We start from the raw sequence: 16,385 nt of genomic DNA, 5'->3' as shown, positions 1-16,385 counted from the left end.
ACTGTTGTCATTAAAACCCATGTCATGTCGGTTGCTAGAGACGGTATCTATAGAAAATGGGTTCTCTCGTCAGGACACTGTTGTCATTAAAACCCATGTCATGTCGGTTGCTAGAGACGGTATCTATAGAAAATGTGCTCACTCGTCAGGACACTGTTGTCATTAAAACCCATGTCATGTCGGTTGCTAGAGACGGTATCTATAGAAAATGGGTTCTCTCGTCAGGACACTGTTGTCATTAAAACCCATGTCATGTCGGTTGCTAGAGACGGTATCTATAGAAAATGGGTTCTCTCGTCAGGACACTGTTGTCATTAAAACCCATGTCATGTCGGTTGCTAGAGACGGTATCTATAGAAAATGGGTTCTCTCGTCAGGACACTGTTGTCATTAAAACCCATGTCATGTCGGTTGCTAGAGACGGTATCTATAGAAAATGGGTTCTCTCGTCAGGACACTGTTGTCATTAAAACCCATGTCATGTCGGTTGCTAGAGACGGTATCTATAGAAAATGTGCTCACTCATCAGGACACTGTTGTCATTAAAACCCATGTCATGTCGGTTGCTAGAGACGGTATCTATAGAAAATGGGTTCTCTCGTCAGGACACTGTTGTCATTAAAACCCATGTCATGTCGGTTGCTAGAGACGGTATCTATAGAAAATGTGCTCACTCGTCAGGACACTGTTGTCATTACAACCCATGTCATGTCGGTTGCTAGAGACGGTATCTATAGAAAATGTGCTCACTCGTCAGGACACTGTTGTCATTACAACCCATGTCATGTCGGTTGCTAGAGACGGTATCTATAGAAAATGGGTTCTCTCGTCAGGACTCTGTTGTCATTAAAACCCATGTCATGTCGGTTGCTAGAGACGGTATCTATAGAAAATGTGCTCACTCATCAGGACACTGTTGTCATTAAAACCCATGTCATGTCGGTTGCTAGAGACGGTATCTATAGAAAATGGGTTCTCTCGTCAGGACACTGTTGTCATTAAAACCCATGTCATGTCGGTTGCTAGAGACGGTATCTATAGAAAATGTGCTCGCTCGTCAGGACACTGTTGTCATTACAACCCATGTCATGTCGGTTGCTAGAGACGGTATCTATAGAAAATGGGTTCTCTCGTCAGGACACTGTTGTCATTAAAACCCATGTCATGTCGGTTGCTAGAGACGGTATCTATAGAAAATGTGCTCACTCGTCAGGACACTGTTGTCATTAAAACCCATGTCATGTCGGTTGCTAGAGACGGTATCTATAGAAAATGGGTTCTCTCGTCAGGACACTGTTGTCATTAAAACCCATGTCATGTCGGTTGCTAGAGACGGTATCTATAGAAAATGTGCTCACTCGTCAGGACACTGTTGTCATTAAAACCCATGTCATGTCGGTTGCTAGAGACGGTATCTATAGAAAATGGGTTCTCTCGTCAGGACACTGTTGTCATTAAAACCCATGTCATGTCGGTTGCTAGAGACGGTATCTATAGAAAATGGGTTCTCTCGTCAGGACACTGTTGTCATTAAAACCCATGTCATGTCGGTTGCTAGAGACGGTATCTATAGAAAATGGGTTCTCTCGTCAGGACACTGTTGTCATTAAAACCCATGTCATGTCGGTTGCTAGAGACGGTATCTATAGAAAATGGGTTCTCTCGTCAGGACACTGTTGTCATTAAAACCCATGTCATGTCGGTTGCTAGAGACGGTATCTATAGAAAATGTGCTCACTCATCAGGACACTGTTGTCATTAAAACCCATGTCATGTCGGTTGCTAGAGACGGTATCTATAGAAAATGGGTTCTCTCGTCAGGACACTGTTGTCATTAAAACCCATGTCATGTCGGTTGCTAGAGACGGTATCTATAGAAAATGTGCTCACTCGTCAGGACACTGTTGTCATTACAACCCATGTCATGTCGGTTGCTAGAGACGGTATCTATAGAAAATGGGTTCTCTCGTCAGGACACTGTTGTCATTAAAACCCATGTCATGTCGGGTGCTAGAGACGGTATCTATAGAAAATGGGTTCTCTCGTCAGGACACTGTTGTCATTAAAACCCATGTCATGTCGGTTGCTAGAGACGGTATCTATAGAAAATGTGCTCACTCATCAGGACACTGTTGTCATTAAAACCCATGTCATGTCGGTTGCTAGAGACGGTATCTATAGAAAATGGGTTCTCTCGTCAGGACACTGTTGTCATTAAAACCCATGTCATGTCGGTTGCTAGAGACGGTATCTATAGAAAATGTGCTCACTCGTCAGGACACTGTTGTCATTACAACCCATGTCATGTCGGTTGCTAGAGACGGTATCTATAGAAAATGGGTTCTCTCGTCAGGACACTGTTGTCATTAAAACCCATGTCATGTCGGTTGCTAGAGACGGTATCTATAGAAAATGTGCTCACTCGTCAGGACACTGTTGTCATTAAAACCCATGTCATGTCGGTTGCTAGAGACGCTATCTATAGAAAATGGGTTCTCTCGTCAGGACACTGTTGTCATTAAAACCCATGTCATGTCGGTTGCTAGAGACGGTATCTATAGAAAATGTGCTCACTCGTCAGGACACTGTTGTCATTAAAACCCATGTCATGTCGGTTGCTAGAGACGGTATCTATAGAAAATGGGTTCTCTCGTCAGGACACTGTTGTCATTAAAACCCATGTCATGTCGGTTGCTAGAGACGGTATCTATAGAAAATGTGCTCACTCGTCAGGACACTGTTGTCATTAAAACCCATGTCATGTCGGTTGCTAGAGACGGTATCTATAGAAAATGGGTTCTCTCGTCAGGACATTGTTATTCAGAGGAGCTAGCCAACAACACAGCTAACACAATCACTTCATACACTGAAGCTTTAAAGACTGCAAACTAACTGCACTTCGTTTCGTTTTACCTTTTTTTATTTGACATTTCGACTGGCTGAGAAACGCTGCTTGTCTGTCCCGACTCCCGACTCCGACACGTTCATTACTATAAGACAGCTGGAGATCGAATTTGAATATTGAAACAATGTTGCAAATGTCAGAGAGACAGTCAGCAATGTTTATACAAATCTCCACTGTTGAAAACTAAATGTTAAAAAAATGTCTAAAAGAAATGTGAGATAATGTCTAGATGCTTTTTATAGTGGAGATCAAGTTTATAACGTGCCTGGTTGGGTATATTCGACAGTGGATTGCGCAGTCAGAGTACATAAGCATTTTAACGTCATAGATTTAGCTGATGGCAACTTGTGGAATAGACACCGGCTGAAATGCGCTTTTAACCAATTAGCATTCAGGATTAGACCCACCCGTTGTACAAGACATATTATAAACTGGGTGGTTCGAGCCCTGAATGCCGATTGGCGGACAGCCATGGTATATAAGACCATATAACACGAGTATGACAAAACATTTATTTTTACTGTTCTAATTACTACGTTGGTAACCAGTTTATAATAACAATAAGGCACCTTGGGGGTTTGTGGTATATGGAAAATATACCACGGATAAGGGCTGTGTCCAGGCACTCCGCGATGCGTTGTGCGTAAGAACAGCTCTTAGTCGTGGTATATTGGCCCTATATAACCACACCCCCTTGTGCCTTATTGCTTAATTATAGCATGATTATAACGTGTCATGTCAATGGGTGTCACGTAAAGTGTTACCGAAAACACAAGTTCTCATTTAGATGTTAGCAAACAACACAGGAAATGCTGTGGCCTGGCTAACAGTACCAGACAGGTCATTTTGTAGGCGGAGAGTGGCCTAAAAGAGCTGAACAACCACCACAGTACATTAGTCTAAGACAGCTACTACAACAGCAAATGCACTGAAAAGGAAATACTTTGTGAGACTAATTGACAGGAATAAACAGTGAAGCAAATCCGAGAAAACGTAAATAGTAAATAAACCGATGTACTGAGGACAACTCTCTGAATCATATCTCAAAGTATATTAGATGTGTTTTCTCATCACTGAAATACCACAATTATTATGTTAATAAGAACAAATAAGATACCTACTTGGTAAAGAAGTGTTTGCTATTATTCACTAGATTTCTGTTTGATGTGTGCCTCACTCTCCTTCCTGTTTAGATGAGAGTGGTCAAGGGGCGGGGAAGGGGCTGGTGAAGGAGCTCTTTATTCATGCAGAGGACATGAAGCTTCTCCAGACTCATTAAAACCCATGTCACGTTGTCTGGGAACACTCTCCACTCACTCCACCCACACCCTCTGTGTGGCCTTTACTTTCCGGGCCCCAGTCTCGCCTGAGAGAGAGAAGCGTCGCTCTGCTCGCCAGCGCCAGCCAATGCACGGTTGTTTACACCATATAGAAGGTGAAGCAACAAGGAAGGCTGTCATGAATGTTTTTGCTGTACACAGATCTGTTCTAGCTGTACACAGATCTGTTCTATCTGTACACATATCTGTTCTAGCTGTACACAGATCTGTTCTAGCTGTACACAGATCTGTTCTAGCTGTACACAGATCTGTTCTAGCTGCACACAGATCTGTTCTAGCTGTACACAGATCTGTTCTAGCTGTACACAGATCTGTTCTAGCTGCACACAGATCTGTTCTAGCTGTACACAGATCTGTTCTATCTGTACACATATCTGTTCTATCTGTACACAGATCTGTTCTAGCTGTACACAGATCTGTTCTAGCTGTACACATATCTGTTCTAGCTGTACACAGATCTGTTCTAGCTGTACACAGATCTGTTCTAGCCTTACACATATCTGTTCTAGCTGTACACAGATCTGTTCTAGCTGTACACATATCTGTTCTAGCTGTATACAGATCTGTTCTAGCCTTACACAGATCTGTTCTAGCTGTACACATATCTGTTCTAGCTGTACACAGATCTGTTCTAGCTGTATACAGATCTGTTCTAGCTGTACACATATCTGTTCTAGCTGTTCACAGATCTGTTCTAGCTGTACACAGATCTGTTCTAACTGTACACAGATCTGTTCTAGCTGTACACAGATCTGTTCTAGCTGTACACATATCTAGTAGGCTGCCCTGCTGATTTGTCAAGGCACTGGTTAAGTTTTAATACGGCCAGGGGAACTTTGGAGTTGGATCAATAGAAACTAACTCACCAGAATGACTTCCTGGTCTCATTCTGTCATGGTGAGATAGCTGTTTACGTGCTCCTAATATCAGCAGGGCAATGAGACATCTCATCCTTGGACCTTAGCCATTCTCTTGACCAACAGCCCAAAATGGTTTCAATAAAATAAATGGAGGTCAAGACACCGGTCTGACAGCTAGAAAACTTTTCATTAACAAGAACAACAGCTTAGCAGCCTCCTTTAGAACTGAGGATGGGGATAAACACTGAAATATATGTTCTATAACAATAGTGGGGGAAAACAGTGAAAACACCTTTATTATATTCATATCATATCATATTCATATCATTTTGTTTATGGCTATCAAACCGCAGGGAAAACTGTTATACTACTACAAGTATATTTCCTTTCCCAAACATTTAAATAAAATGTCAGGGACTCTCAATTAGACTTCAACCTACAGTAATATGCACTAACGTGTGTCCCAAAGTAGCAGTTATATCTCAATCTATACCAGCAGCCCACAAATGTATAGCTAAAGCAACTCCAGCATTCCTATGAGAGAGACAAGGCCTCCTTGGAAGCCCCCCCCCCCCAACCGTAATGTGAAGTACAAAGTGAAAGTGAGGAACAAGTAGAAGGTGTGAGCTGAGCAGGTGCCTCCTGAGATATTCCACTGGCTCTTGCTGCATATCAATGAGCATTACAGAGCCTCGAGGCTGTCTGCACAGATATCCAGCACAGCACAGCACAGGCACCGCCACCTTACTGCTTCAGGTTCAAACAGATGCCGTAAGACAGCAGCTGCCATTGATCTTCGCAAACTCTAAAGGTTCCATCACAAAGTGCTTTAATACGTTTGGGAGGTCACTCCATAAGGATACTTTTTACATGCATAAAACATACACCATTGGAACTGCCCTAACTGCTGCAGTGTCCTGGAAATTGCCCTTTTTCCTACCTCTGCATAGTGTTGAAATATACAGGTCAGTGAGGAGGTCATTTCAGTGATGTGTTCAGACATCTTTAGAACCATAGGTCTGGGGATAGCATGCAGAATGAAGGCTGTGCCACCGTAAATCTGCCAGCTGCCAACTAAACCAAGAAATGAACTGCTCAGGATCATCCACTGTGCTCTACAGTCTATCAGGCGCTTCATTGGCCCTGCAATGAATAAAATATAAGCAAGAACCAGGAGAGAGAGAAGAGGGGGGAGAGAGAGAGAGAGAGAGAGAGAGAGAGAGAGAGAGAGAGAGAGAGAGAGAGAGAGAGAGAGAGAGAGAGAGAGAGAGAGAGAGAGAGAGAGAGAGAGAGAGAGAGGGGGAGAGAGAGAGAGAGAGAGAGAGAGAGAGAGAGAGAGAGAGAGAGAGAGAGAGAGAGAGAGAGGAGAGGGCGGGGGGGGAGGGTATTGGGAGGGATTAAAACTGAAACTGAAAACTCTGGGAAAAAATAAATGACCTTATTCATACAAATGATTGAAACATTGTAGCAATCACCACAACACTTTTTCTGAGAATTAGATCACAAGTGTTCAGTATCATTGTTATTGCATTAGATTCCCATATAATCATTTTCTATTAGGAACCAGAGAGACGAAAGTGCATCCAGACTTCTAATTTGTTCCCCCCCCCCCCCAGACAAGTCACATGAACAACATATTACTAAAGCTGTCACATGATGAAATACTGGAAATATATAGTGTATGTCTCCATAAAAACAATCAGTGAGTGACAGCAGAAGATATACAGTGTTTTAGGGGGAGAGAAAGGGTGGATTGATCAATATTTCAAAGCGGTCTGGAGACATTGTTTGAAAGGCAGGCTGAGGCTCCTCACAGAGAGCAGCCACTGTTTGTAGATGGCTCAATGGCAGAGAGGAGTGCCAGTATTGTTACCCACTCATCTACAGTGAAACAAGAATTGAATAAGGCCAGATTTAACCAACCAACCAAAGATTGTAAATCTTTAGTTTAACGAACAACGAACATGAAGGTACATTCCATCTCTGAGGATAAAAATACATAGATAAAGACCTACAGTGTCTTGTACAAAAATATCCACTATGACACTGATTTTCCCTAGTGTTACAGTAGGTAGTTAATTTAATCTCCATAATTTTATTCATAGTCTTTACACCTCCAGCCACAGGAACTGGTAACGTATGAGCCAGTAACATATACAAGAAAAGGTCTCAGTAGAAGACAAGGGGCTGGCAGAGCATTTTGTGATTTGCTCATCATCTCAGCAGGGGAGTTAGTTGTCTGGCACATACACACACACACACACACACACACAGTCTTTTAGTGCTATTTATATATACTGAACAAAAATATAAACGCAACATGCAAAGTGTTGGTCCCATGATTCATGAGCTGAAATAAAAGATCCCAGACATTTTCCATACACAAAAAGCTTATTTATCTCTATGTTGTTTACATCCCTGTTAGTGAGAATTTCTCATTTGCCAAGATAATCCATCTACCTGACAGGTGTGGCATATCAAGAAGCTGATGAAACAGCATGATCATTACACAGGTGCGCCTTGTGCTGGGGACAATAAAATGCCACTCTAAAATGTGTAGTTCTGTCACAACACAATGTCACAGATGTCTCAAGTTTTGAGGAAGCTTTCAATTGGTATGCTGACTGCGGGATTGTCCACCACGACTGTTGCCAGAGAATTTAATGTTAATTTCTCTACCATAAGGCGTCTACAACGTCGTTTTAGAGAATTTGGCAGTATGTTCAACCGGTCTCACATTTAACCACACCAGCCCAGGACCTCCACATCCAGCTTCTTTACCTGCAGGATCGTCTGATACCAGCCACCCAGACAGCTGATGAAACTGAGGAGTATTTCTGTCTGTAATAAAACTCTTTTGTGGGGAAGAACTCATTCTGATTGACTGGGCCTTGCTCCACAGTGTGTGGGCCAGTCTCCCAAGTGGGTGGGCATAAGCCCTCCAAGGCCCATCTATGGCTGCCCAGTCTTGTGAAATCTATAGATTAGGGCCTAATGAATTTAGTTCAATTGACTGATTTCCTTCTACAAACTGCAACTCAGTAAAATTGTTGACATTTTTGCATGTTGCGTTTACATTTTTGTACAGTATAGATGCTGCTGATTCAAACTCTACACTATATTATATAACAATGTGTTTAAGCCATCAGATGCAATGTCACAGACTGTATGTGCATTCATTCTTTGCGATAGATCAATTAAGAGTCCAGTCATTGCTCATGTTCTCCACACCAGGGAATGCACATACCAATGAGGTCAGAGAGGTAAACGAGACTGACATTGATCATGTTAATAAACAGGCAGGAATGTAAAAACAATGAAACAGGGACTCAATGCATGCATTCCGTGTATTGAGAGACGAATGGTTGCAAGAATTGACCCAGGGACTCAATACAGTGCATATGCATACCGTGAGTTGAGAGAATACTAGTTACAAAAGTTCAGTAAGCATGATGTACAGAAGCACCGTTGCACATGACCTGTCCATCTAGTACAGTGAACATCGTGTTCTGAACAATTTCATATAAATGGATATTCCCAACTGGGAAACACGTTGGAGGAGAAAGGATCTCAAAGATCAATACCATATAAAATAATGTACACCCTAACTATTTCTTCCCCCAAAACATCACACAAACAAAAAATATTGTTTCCGGGGGAAATTGATTTGTTGGACCTTGACAGTGTCCATTGTCACATAAACACATACAGACATACAGTACATGAGTCTATAATATAAGACTATCCCTGCAATTGATCTGTGCCATTATCTATTTCATAAACAGGGTTGCCCTCTGCATAATGCACATTAGGGGTCACACACACGGGTGGTACCACGAAGGGGACAGAAGCATAATGGCCCTAGTCAAATACATAATGCCTTTTCAGTAGGGGTGGACAACAAGACAAGAGGGAGTATGCTTTCTGTTATCAATTTCAAAAAGGGACAATGGTCGCTAATATTATTGGAAATCATAATGAATCATATGAAAGGTCAGTCATGCATGCAGGTATATTTCCATCCCAGTAGTAATGGTGACCAAAAAGCTTTTCAATCCCTCAAGGTCATCAGTGGGGTCATTGGACTGACCGCTCACTATCCTAGTTGGAAAACACCAAATACAGCAACTGTTTCAACCCCAACATGAATGGACAAACTAAGTTGTCTTAAAATCATCACATTTTATTTACTGAAGGCTATGCTACAGTATATAACCAACCTGTAGTACTTGACTGTGATGTTTTCATGTTTACCCAATGTCACAAAAGGATTAGGAGCATGCCACATTCATCATAGCATTATGTTCAGTGTTTTTATATCATGTGGTTCTTAAACACAAAATTGATTGGACTACATATGCTATATCTTTCTCAGTCATCCAGGAAGTGGCTTTGTCACCTCAATGCACATTATGCTATTCACACCGTGTGCTGCTGCTATACCATGGCAAACCTAAACGCCTCCAGATTCAAAACATTTGAAGTACGCTGTGATTTCTGACTTGATCTTGTCAACTGACAAAGTGACATTTGATGGAGTACTCTGTTGGGTTTCTGCATGACTGGCAAGGTTTCCGCCTGTGAGTTAGCCCCAGCTAGGATCACTGTGAGGCCAAACCTTAGAGAACGGCTCAGGATCATAGATAGCCTAGCAGTAACTATAGATCTGAAAGCAAAGCTGAAGCTCAAGATGTTTGTATGCCATTTGATGACAGTTCATTTCCTAGATCCAGCTCTCAGATCTGGTGAAGCGGACCTCAGCAGAGAGACGCCAGATTGGTTTAAAGATCTGCCCACAGAGATACGACCAGGCAGGGTCCACAGTTGTACTTGGGAAGAAGTAACACCACCTGGTGGTCACTTAACATGTAAGTTGATCAATTATGATAAATGATCAACAATAGATGATGAACCATCTCTAAACGACAAAGCATGATAAACCATATTTTCACCAGGTAAGGGGCGGGCATGGGTCCACTGGTACACTCTGCCTTAAAGGGACCTTACACAGATTACACTTCCACAACAGCAATCATAAAATATGCACTCCAAAATGGCAGTCACCTCCTCCTCTTTCTCACATATACTGTATGCCTCAATCATGTTGAATTCTGTTGAATAAAGATTTTTGAAAACACTCTGACAGTCCTTCCATCTGTCAGTCTGTACACAGACGTACTCCATGTACTGTACTCTGTACTCCACTGTGTCGTTAATTCGCTCTGGTTTAAAAGAGGTGCTCCATCTTCCTCTGAGGCAGAGCAGGGGGTGTGGGAGGAGTGAGGTCACTCACAGATGTAGCCTCCTTTTCATAGCTTCCCCACATTTTGGTGAACATGCGCAGGCTAACTCCCACTCTCTTAAGTGTAAGCTTTCTGAGAGACCGTGGAGAGATAGCAAATGGCTCAACATACACTATAGGATCAAAAGTATGTAGACACCTGCTCATTGACCATCTCATTCCAAAATCATGGGCATTAATATGGAGTTGGTCCCCCCTTTACTTCTATAACAGCCACCATTCTTCTGGAAAGCTTTTCCACTAAATGCTGGAACATTGCTGCGGGGACTTGCTTCCATTCAGCCACAAGAGCATTAGTGACGTTGGGCACTGATGTTGGGTGATTAGGCCAGGCACGCAGTCCAATGTTTCCCAAAGTTGTTTGATTCGGTTGAGGTCAGGGCTCTGTGCAGGCCAGTCAAGTTCTTCCACACCAATCTCAACATACCATTTCTGTATGGATCTTGCTTTGTGCATGCGGGCATTGTCATGATAAAACAGGAAAGGGCCTTCCCCAAACTGTTCCTACAAATTTGGAAGCACAGAATTGTCTAGAATGTCATTGTATGCTGTAGCGTTAAGATTTCCCTCCACCAAACCTTACAGTTGGCATTATGCATTGGGGCAGGTAGCGTGTTCCTGGCATCCACCAAACCCAGATTCATCCACCGGACTGCCAGATAGAGAAGCGCTGTTGATCACTCCAGAGAATATATTTCCGGCTCCAGAGTCCAATGGCGGCTTTACACCACTCCAGCTGACGCTTGGCATTGCACATGGTGATCTTAGGCTTCTGTGCGGCTGCTCGGCCATGGAAACTTATTTCATGAAGCTTCGTTGCTTCCAGAGGCAGTTTGGAACTAGTGTTTCAAGTGAGGACAGACTATTTTTACGCAATACTTGCTCAGCACTCGGCGGTTCCGTTCTGTGAGCTTATGTGGCCTACCACTTCGTGGCTGAGCCGTTGTTACTCCTAGACGTTTCCACTTCACAATAACAGCACTTACAGTTGACTGGGCAGCTCCAGCAGGGCAGAAATTTGATGAACTGACTTGTTGGAAAGATGGCATCCTATGACGGTGCCACGTTGAAAATCACTGAACTCTTCAGTAAGGCCATTCTACTGCCAATGTTTGTCTATGGAGATTGCATGGCTGTATACTCGATTTTATAGACTTGTCAGCAATGGGTGTGTCTGAAATAGCCAAATCCACTCATTTTAAGGGGTGTCCAAATAGTGTATATAACACTCAAGTAATCTTTCAAGCCATCACTATAGTAGGCTAGTGGTTTTTAAAATAAGCTGACCACAGCCTCTGAATTCCAGGATTTTAAAAAATGCACATAAAACTGTCTTCTACAGAGATTGGCCTTACTAAGTACAGAGAAAATACCATTATCCTAATGGATACTCTTGATGAAAACAAATAGTCTCTTCTTAGGGTACTAAATAGACAAAGTATACACAGAGGAAATATATGAGGTGAGGTAAACTGACAGATAATCACACACACACGCACACACACAACCTTGAGCAGGAGTAATGAAAGGAAATAGGAAATATAACATTTTTGAGACTGCACAAAAAGTGCTATGTGTTGCCATTTGGATTGGCAGCAGATGTGCCTTCCCTATAATTACTGATAGCACTGTGATAGGAAGGACTTTGTCTTAAAAGAGCAGCACAAATTGAATGCCAACAGTATGTCTATGACAGGAAAAGGCCAAAAGCGCGCCTTTGCACCTCCTCTATAGGGAACAGGGTGACTGCAATTCATACGGATATATGGCTATATCATGCAAATCCACCTGTTGTATTGTGAACATGAACATTGAAGACTGGTCAAAGAGTGAGGCTGCTCGAGTCTTAAAACAAATGTGCCTCTCAAAGAGAACAATTTCCTCCTCATTGTCTATGCAGCGAAACAACCCAGCCTAATCCATTTCAAACACACTTGGTTTTAGAGAAATGTCCATAAGGATTAGCTTTTTCAAACATGCTCCAGTAAGCCTAACGAAGAAGAAAGATTGGTCACACAGAGCACTCCAAGCAGAGTATGACATTACCATGCCCCTGGATGATACCCCTCATGCTGCATACTAGCCTGCCATTTTCAGGAGGAAATAATACTGCCAACAATGTAATCCATTAAAGCCTAGGCCTACTGCCTGTCAGAAGCAGAAACTCAGACATAATAGCATGGCATCTATGATGTTTTGGTGCAATATGACATTTAAAGCATTACATACATAAGCCTACATTTGGATTCAATTGAAGTTGAATAAAATCCTATATTTGAGGTATGCTGCATCATTGGACAATCACAATACACACACCCTTCCAAAGACATCTTTGTGAATATTCTGTTACACAATTCCCGAAATAATTGTTGAATTTTAGAAATTTGAACTCTGAACATCTGTGCCATGAGACAAATTTAGCTATAATTGAGGCCGATAGCTTTCACATTTACAATTAGTTCATGGTATATTCAAGGAAATGCTTAGGTCTACTCTTATATCGCATCGGTGTTAACAATCTATCGTGTATGTGCAGGAACAACTTCTGCATTTCACTAGTGCAGATTTTCTTCACGCCTACACCGCCGGCTCCCAACCCAAGTTAGTGTGTGGGAGCTGTCCAGTGATAGGGGGTGCTGAATGACTCCTACACACATAACAGCAGAAGCCATAAGATGTGGCTCTTTGCGACAGCGCTCAACAGAAATCACGCCATGAAAAGAGAATAATGAATTCCCACATTCTGATAGAGCTGGTAGCCTACATAAAATAACGTTTGCAATCGTGTCGCTCTGTCGAATGCCCAAGAGTTGTCATCTTTGTAAAATAACAACCAGCAGCCCCTCTAGTGGCCTTGTAGGGAACGTGGAATAAGAAAGCACACTAAAATGATGACACCTACAAAGTCAAGACAATCTGACTGGTGCTTGTGTGCTTGTTGTATAGTGTGCTTAGCGATTTATAACCAGGCGGCATTGTTAGAATTATATCGTTGTAATTATGCATGTGTTTGACCCACAAATGGGGTCTACATCCTAAGCACTTAGCAAAACATTTCTTCTCAGGCTATGGAAATTGAGTGGATTCAGTGCAAAGCAAAGAGGTTGTCATGGCACCCTCGTCCTTGGCAAATCTCATCAAAGAATCATTAATGAATTGGGGTTTTGTTCAACCAAAATATTCTCTTCAGCTTGCGATGTAACGGCCCAGATCCAAAATCTCTCCATATATTGATATTGATTATATTGTTTCTTTCGTGTATCAAACTACTATTCTTCTGTTTTCTTTTCGAATCATTTAGAGGTGAATACAAACGGGTGAAATACAAATTCAGCATGCTGTGAGGAAGAGTCCTAAATGGCTTAAAATTGTAGCTGAAAGAGCTATGAGCGGTGGGGGAGATGGTTCCTCTCCAGAACTAATGCCATTTTATTTATAAAACAAAAGCCTTATAAATGGAAGTATGTCAACAGTGTCCGTGCTCTATTTTTACGGACACATTACTTATAGAGTCCAAAAATACTTTCCATTGGGAATAAATGAGGGGGAATCTTCTGTCAAGGACATTTTACTTTTCCCAAAAGGTTTAAATAACCTTTTTATGTTATCAATATGCGGGTACTTCATCAGAATAGCCACGGATATAAGTGAGTAACATGGTTCAAAAAATAGGAACATCAAACCTGGCTGATAACACAAACTTGACAGGGTGGCAACCAAATCTATATAACGACGATTATTTTGAGGTAGCGTAATTGCACTGTGCGGACTAAAATAGTAGATTGTTTTATGATCAAGTAGCCTTATAATAAAACATGACACGGCTACACATTGAGAGCAGATCGAAATAAATATCTCTTTTTCTATCTCTTGGTTTAAACATTTCACTAAATCCAGACCACCTTTTCAGACGTTTGCAAACGTTATCAATTCTTTGAGTCGCTGACATGAATGCAAAACAGTTAGAAAAGAGGCAAACGCGGGTCTCTTGAGCAATAGTCGGTATTTGGGGTATATAAGGGGGCCAATGCACCAACAGGTCTATTTGGACAATTACATAAATGTTTTTTTTATTTCATTTTACTTGTGGCTGGAGGACTAGCTTTGACGCACACGACGTCGTGTGAAAGGGATTTCTAGATACAAAATGTGTTAGACTCAGCTCAATCTCTGACCAGTTAGACACAGGTTTGCAGTCTTGATTATATCACCTAAGGAGGTGCGGCGAGAGTAAAACAAATCAAATACAGGTACAGTTGTGGTTCACATGGGCTCAACATATGATGCACGATGGCCCACAGTGGGCAGAAATACTTACATTGAGGTGATGTTCTTGAACAGATCTTCGATGCTGTTATTTCCATTGTTCCCAGTATCTTGCAGTGCAAGCAAAGGAAAGAATTTCCCATTGTCAGACTTATTGCAATATATCTCAGTTGGAGAACAGCTGCAGGTTGGCGGGCAGTCCAGCATATTGCTCAAGTAGTCCTGAAAGATGCTCAAAAGAAACAATACCCTCCACCAGCAAATTCGTGGTGGAATAAAAAATAAATCCATGATTTAAAGTTTTTGGGGATAATATCCTTGAGCGTTTCTGAATCTCCTAACCGGAGCCCGTCTGACTGCAATTGTGTGGTGTGTGCGCGCGGGCGGGCGAGTGAATGTATGGAGGTATGTCAAATTGACACAATTGCGGTAATGTCCATCTATTTTATAGACGAGAACGAATAATAGTAAAAAATACTCCGTCAAATTAGAAATGGTTCAAGAATCACTACTCCGGGCTTGTCCTCCTCTCTAGGTTGCATGGTATAGGTTACCCTGGCTGTATTCAGGCTGCCGTTAGCTGTTAGTTCCAGGTTGTTTTAGCACCGCTCCAAGACAGATGGATAGCGCATTGGAAACAGGGACGGGAGAGAGAGCAAGGTCCATGCTCCAAGCATCAAGTCCCACCTACTGGGCAGAAAGGAAACTGACACACCTGCAACACAGGATGCAGCTCAATTCAGATCCTAACAGCCATTGCAGAGTGTGTGTATAACACAATAACAACTGACTACTCGTTTATGGTGTTTTATCATTAGACCTATGGTTCAATGTTCAGAAATGACACATTGTTCGTCCAGGCAAGCATGTCTCATTTTTAGAGGACTGCCTGACGAAGTATGGAAACAAAACAAATACAAAAACATTTTAAAAGGCAGCCAGTATAATGCAGATCAAATTCAGTGAATTATTCACTAAAATATATACAAATATGATCAGATCAGTGCTGGTCTGCTCCTACTTGTATATATTTTTGTGAATATATTTCACTTAAGCTTGTCAAAGGGTAGGACCCCCCCCCCTCAAAAAAAATACACCTTTGCCCAGTGTCACTTTGCACTTGAATTGAAACAAAAATAAATCCAGGCTAAACCTGACATTATTTACCATACAAATCCCACTGGGCACAAACTGGTTAAATCAACTTTGTTTCAACACAATTTGTCAACGTATTGTGATGTGGAAACCACGTGGCAACTATATTGGATTTTTAAAAATGTTTTGAGAGGGAAATTACAACCACAGGATTATGGCACCATGGTAACACATTTCAACATAGACAAACCTTGTATAAAATGTTGAATTTGTATGTTTGAAACAACATATTCAGCACTTCCAATGGATCTATCCACAGCTATCCCTTCAGCCTTCCAAACCCAGTCCTGCTTAGCTTTGATGTTTGTCACTGCCTATTACCAATGTGCTATCATGATAATGATTATTGAGAAATCTCCACTTATTCACTGTTGCTATCAAAGTCATGAGAAGGATTACTTTATCCTATCCTAAGTATTCCTTAAAGAGGTGGGGTTTCAGGTGTCTCCGGAAGGTGGTGATTGACTCCGCTGTCCTGGCGTCGTGAGGGAGTTTGTTCCACCATTGGGGAGCCAGAGCAGCGAACAGTTTTGACTGGGCTGAGCGGGAACTGTACT

General features: G+C 41.9%; 1 protein-coding gene across 7 annotated transcripts in view; it reads right to left on the bottom strand.

Moving 5' to 3' along the window:
* Positions 1-15,272, bottom strand: part of ntrk3a (neurotrophic tyrosine kinase, receptor, type 3a) — a 286,833-nt gene extending 271,561 nt beyond the window's left edge. For all 7 annotated transcript variants that reach the window (XR_006839310.1, XM_046353608.1, XM_046353618.1 and 4 more), the window contains exon 1: positions 14,726-15,272. Coding sequence is in view for 6 of the 7 variants with exons in the window: in XM_046353608.1 (XP_046209564.1) it covers positions 14,726-14,964 (239 nt within the window). In the remaining variant the exon portion in view is untranslated. The remainder of the gene's footprint in view (positions 1-14,725) is intronic.
* Between the last annotated feature and the right edge of the window lie 1,113 nt (positions 15,273-16,385).

This window comes from Oncorhynchus gorbuscha, linkage group LG01 (genome assembly GCF_021184085.1).
Source record: "Oncorhynchus gorbuscha isolate QuinsamMale2020 ecotype Even-year linkage group LG01, OgorEven_v1.0, whole genome shotgun sequence".
NCBI classification, from domain to species: domain Eukaryota; kingdom Metazoa; phylum Chordata; class Actinopteri; order Salmoniformes; family Salmonidae; genus Oncorhynchus; species Oncorhynchus gorbuscha.
This window is presented reverse-complemented; position numbering and strand designations above follow the sequence as displayed.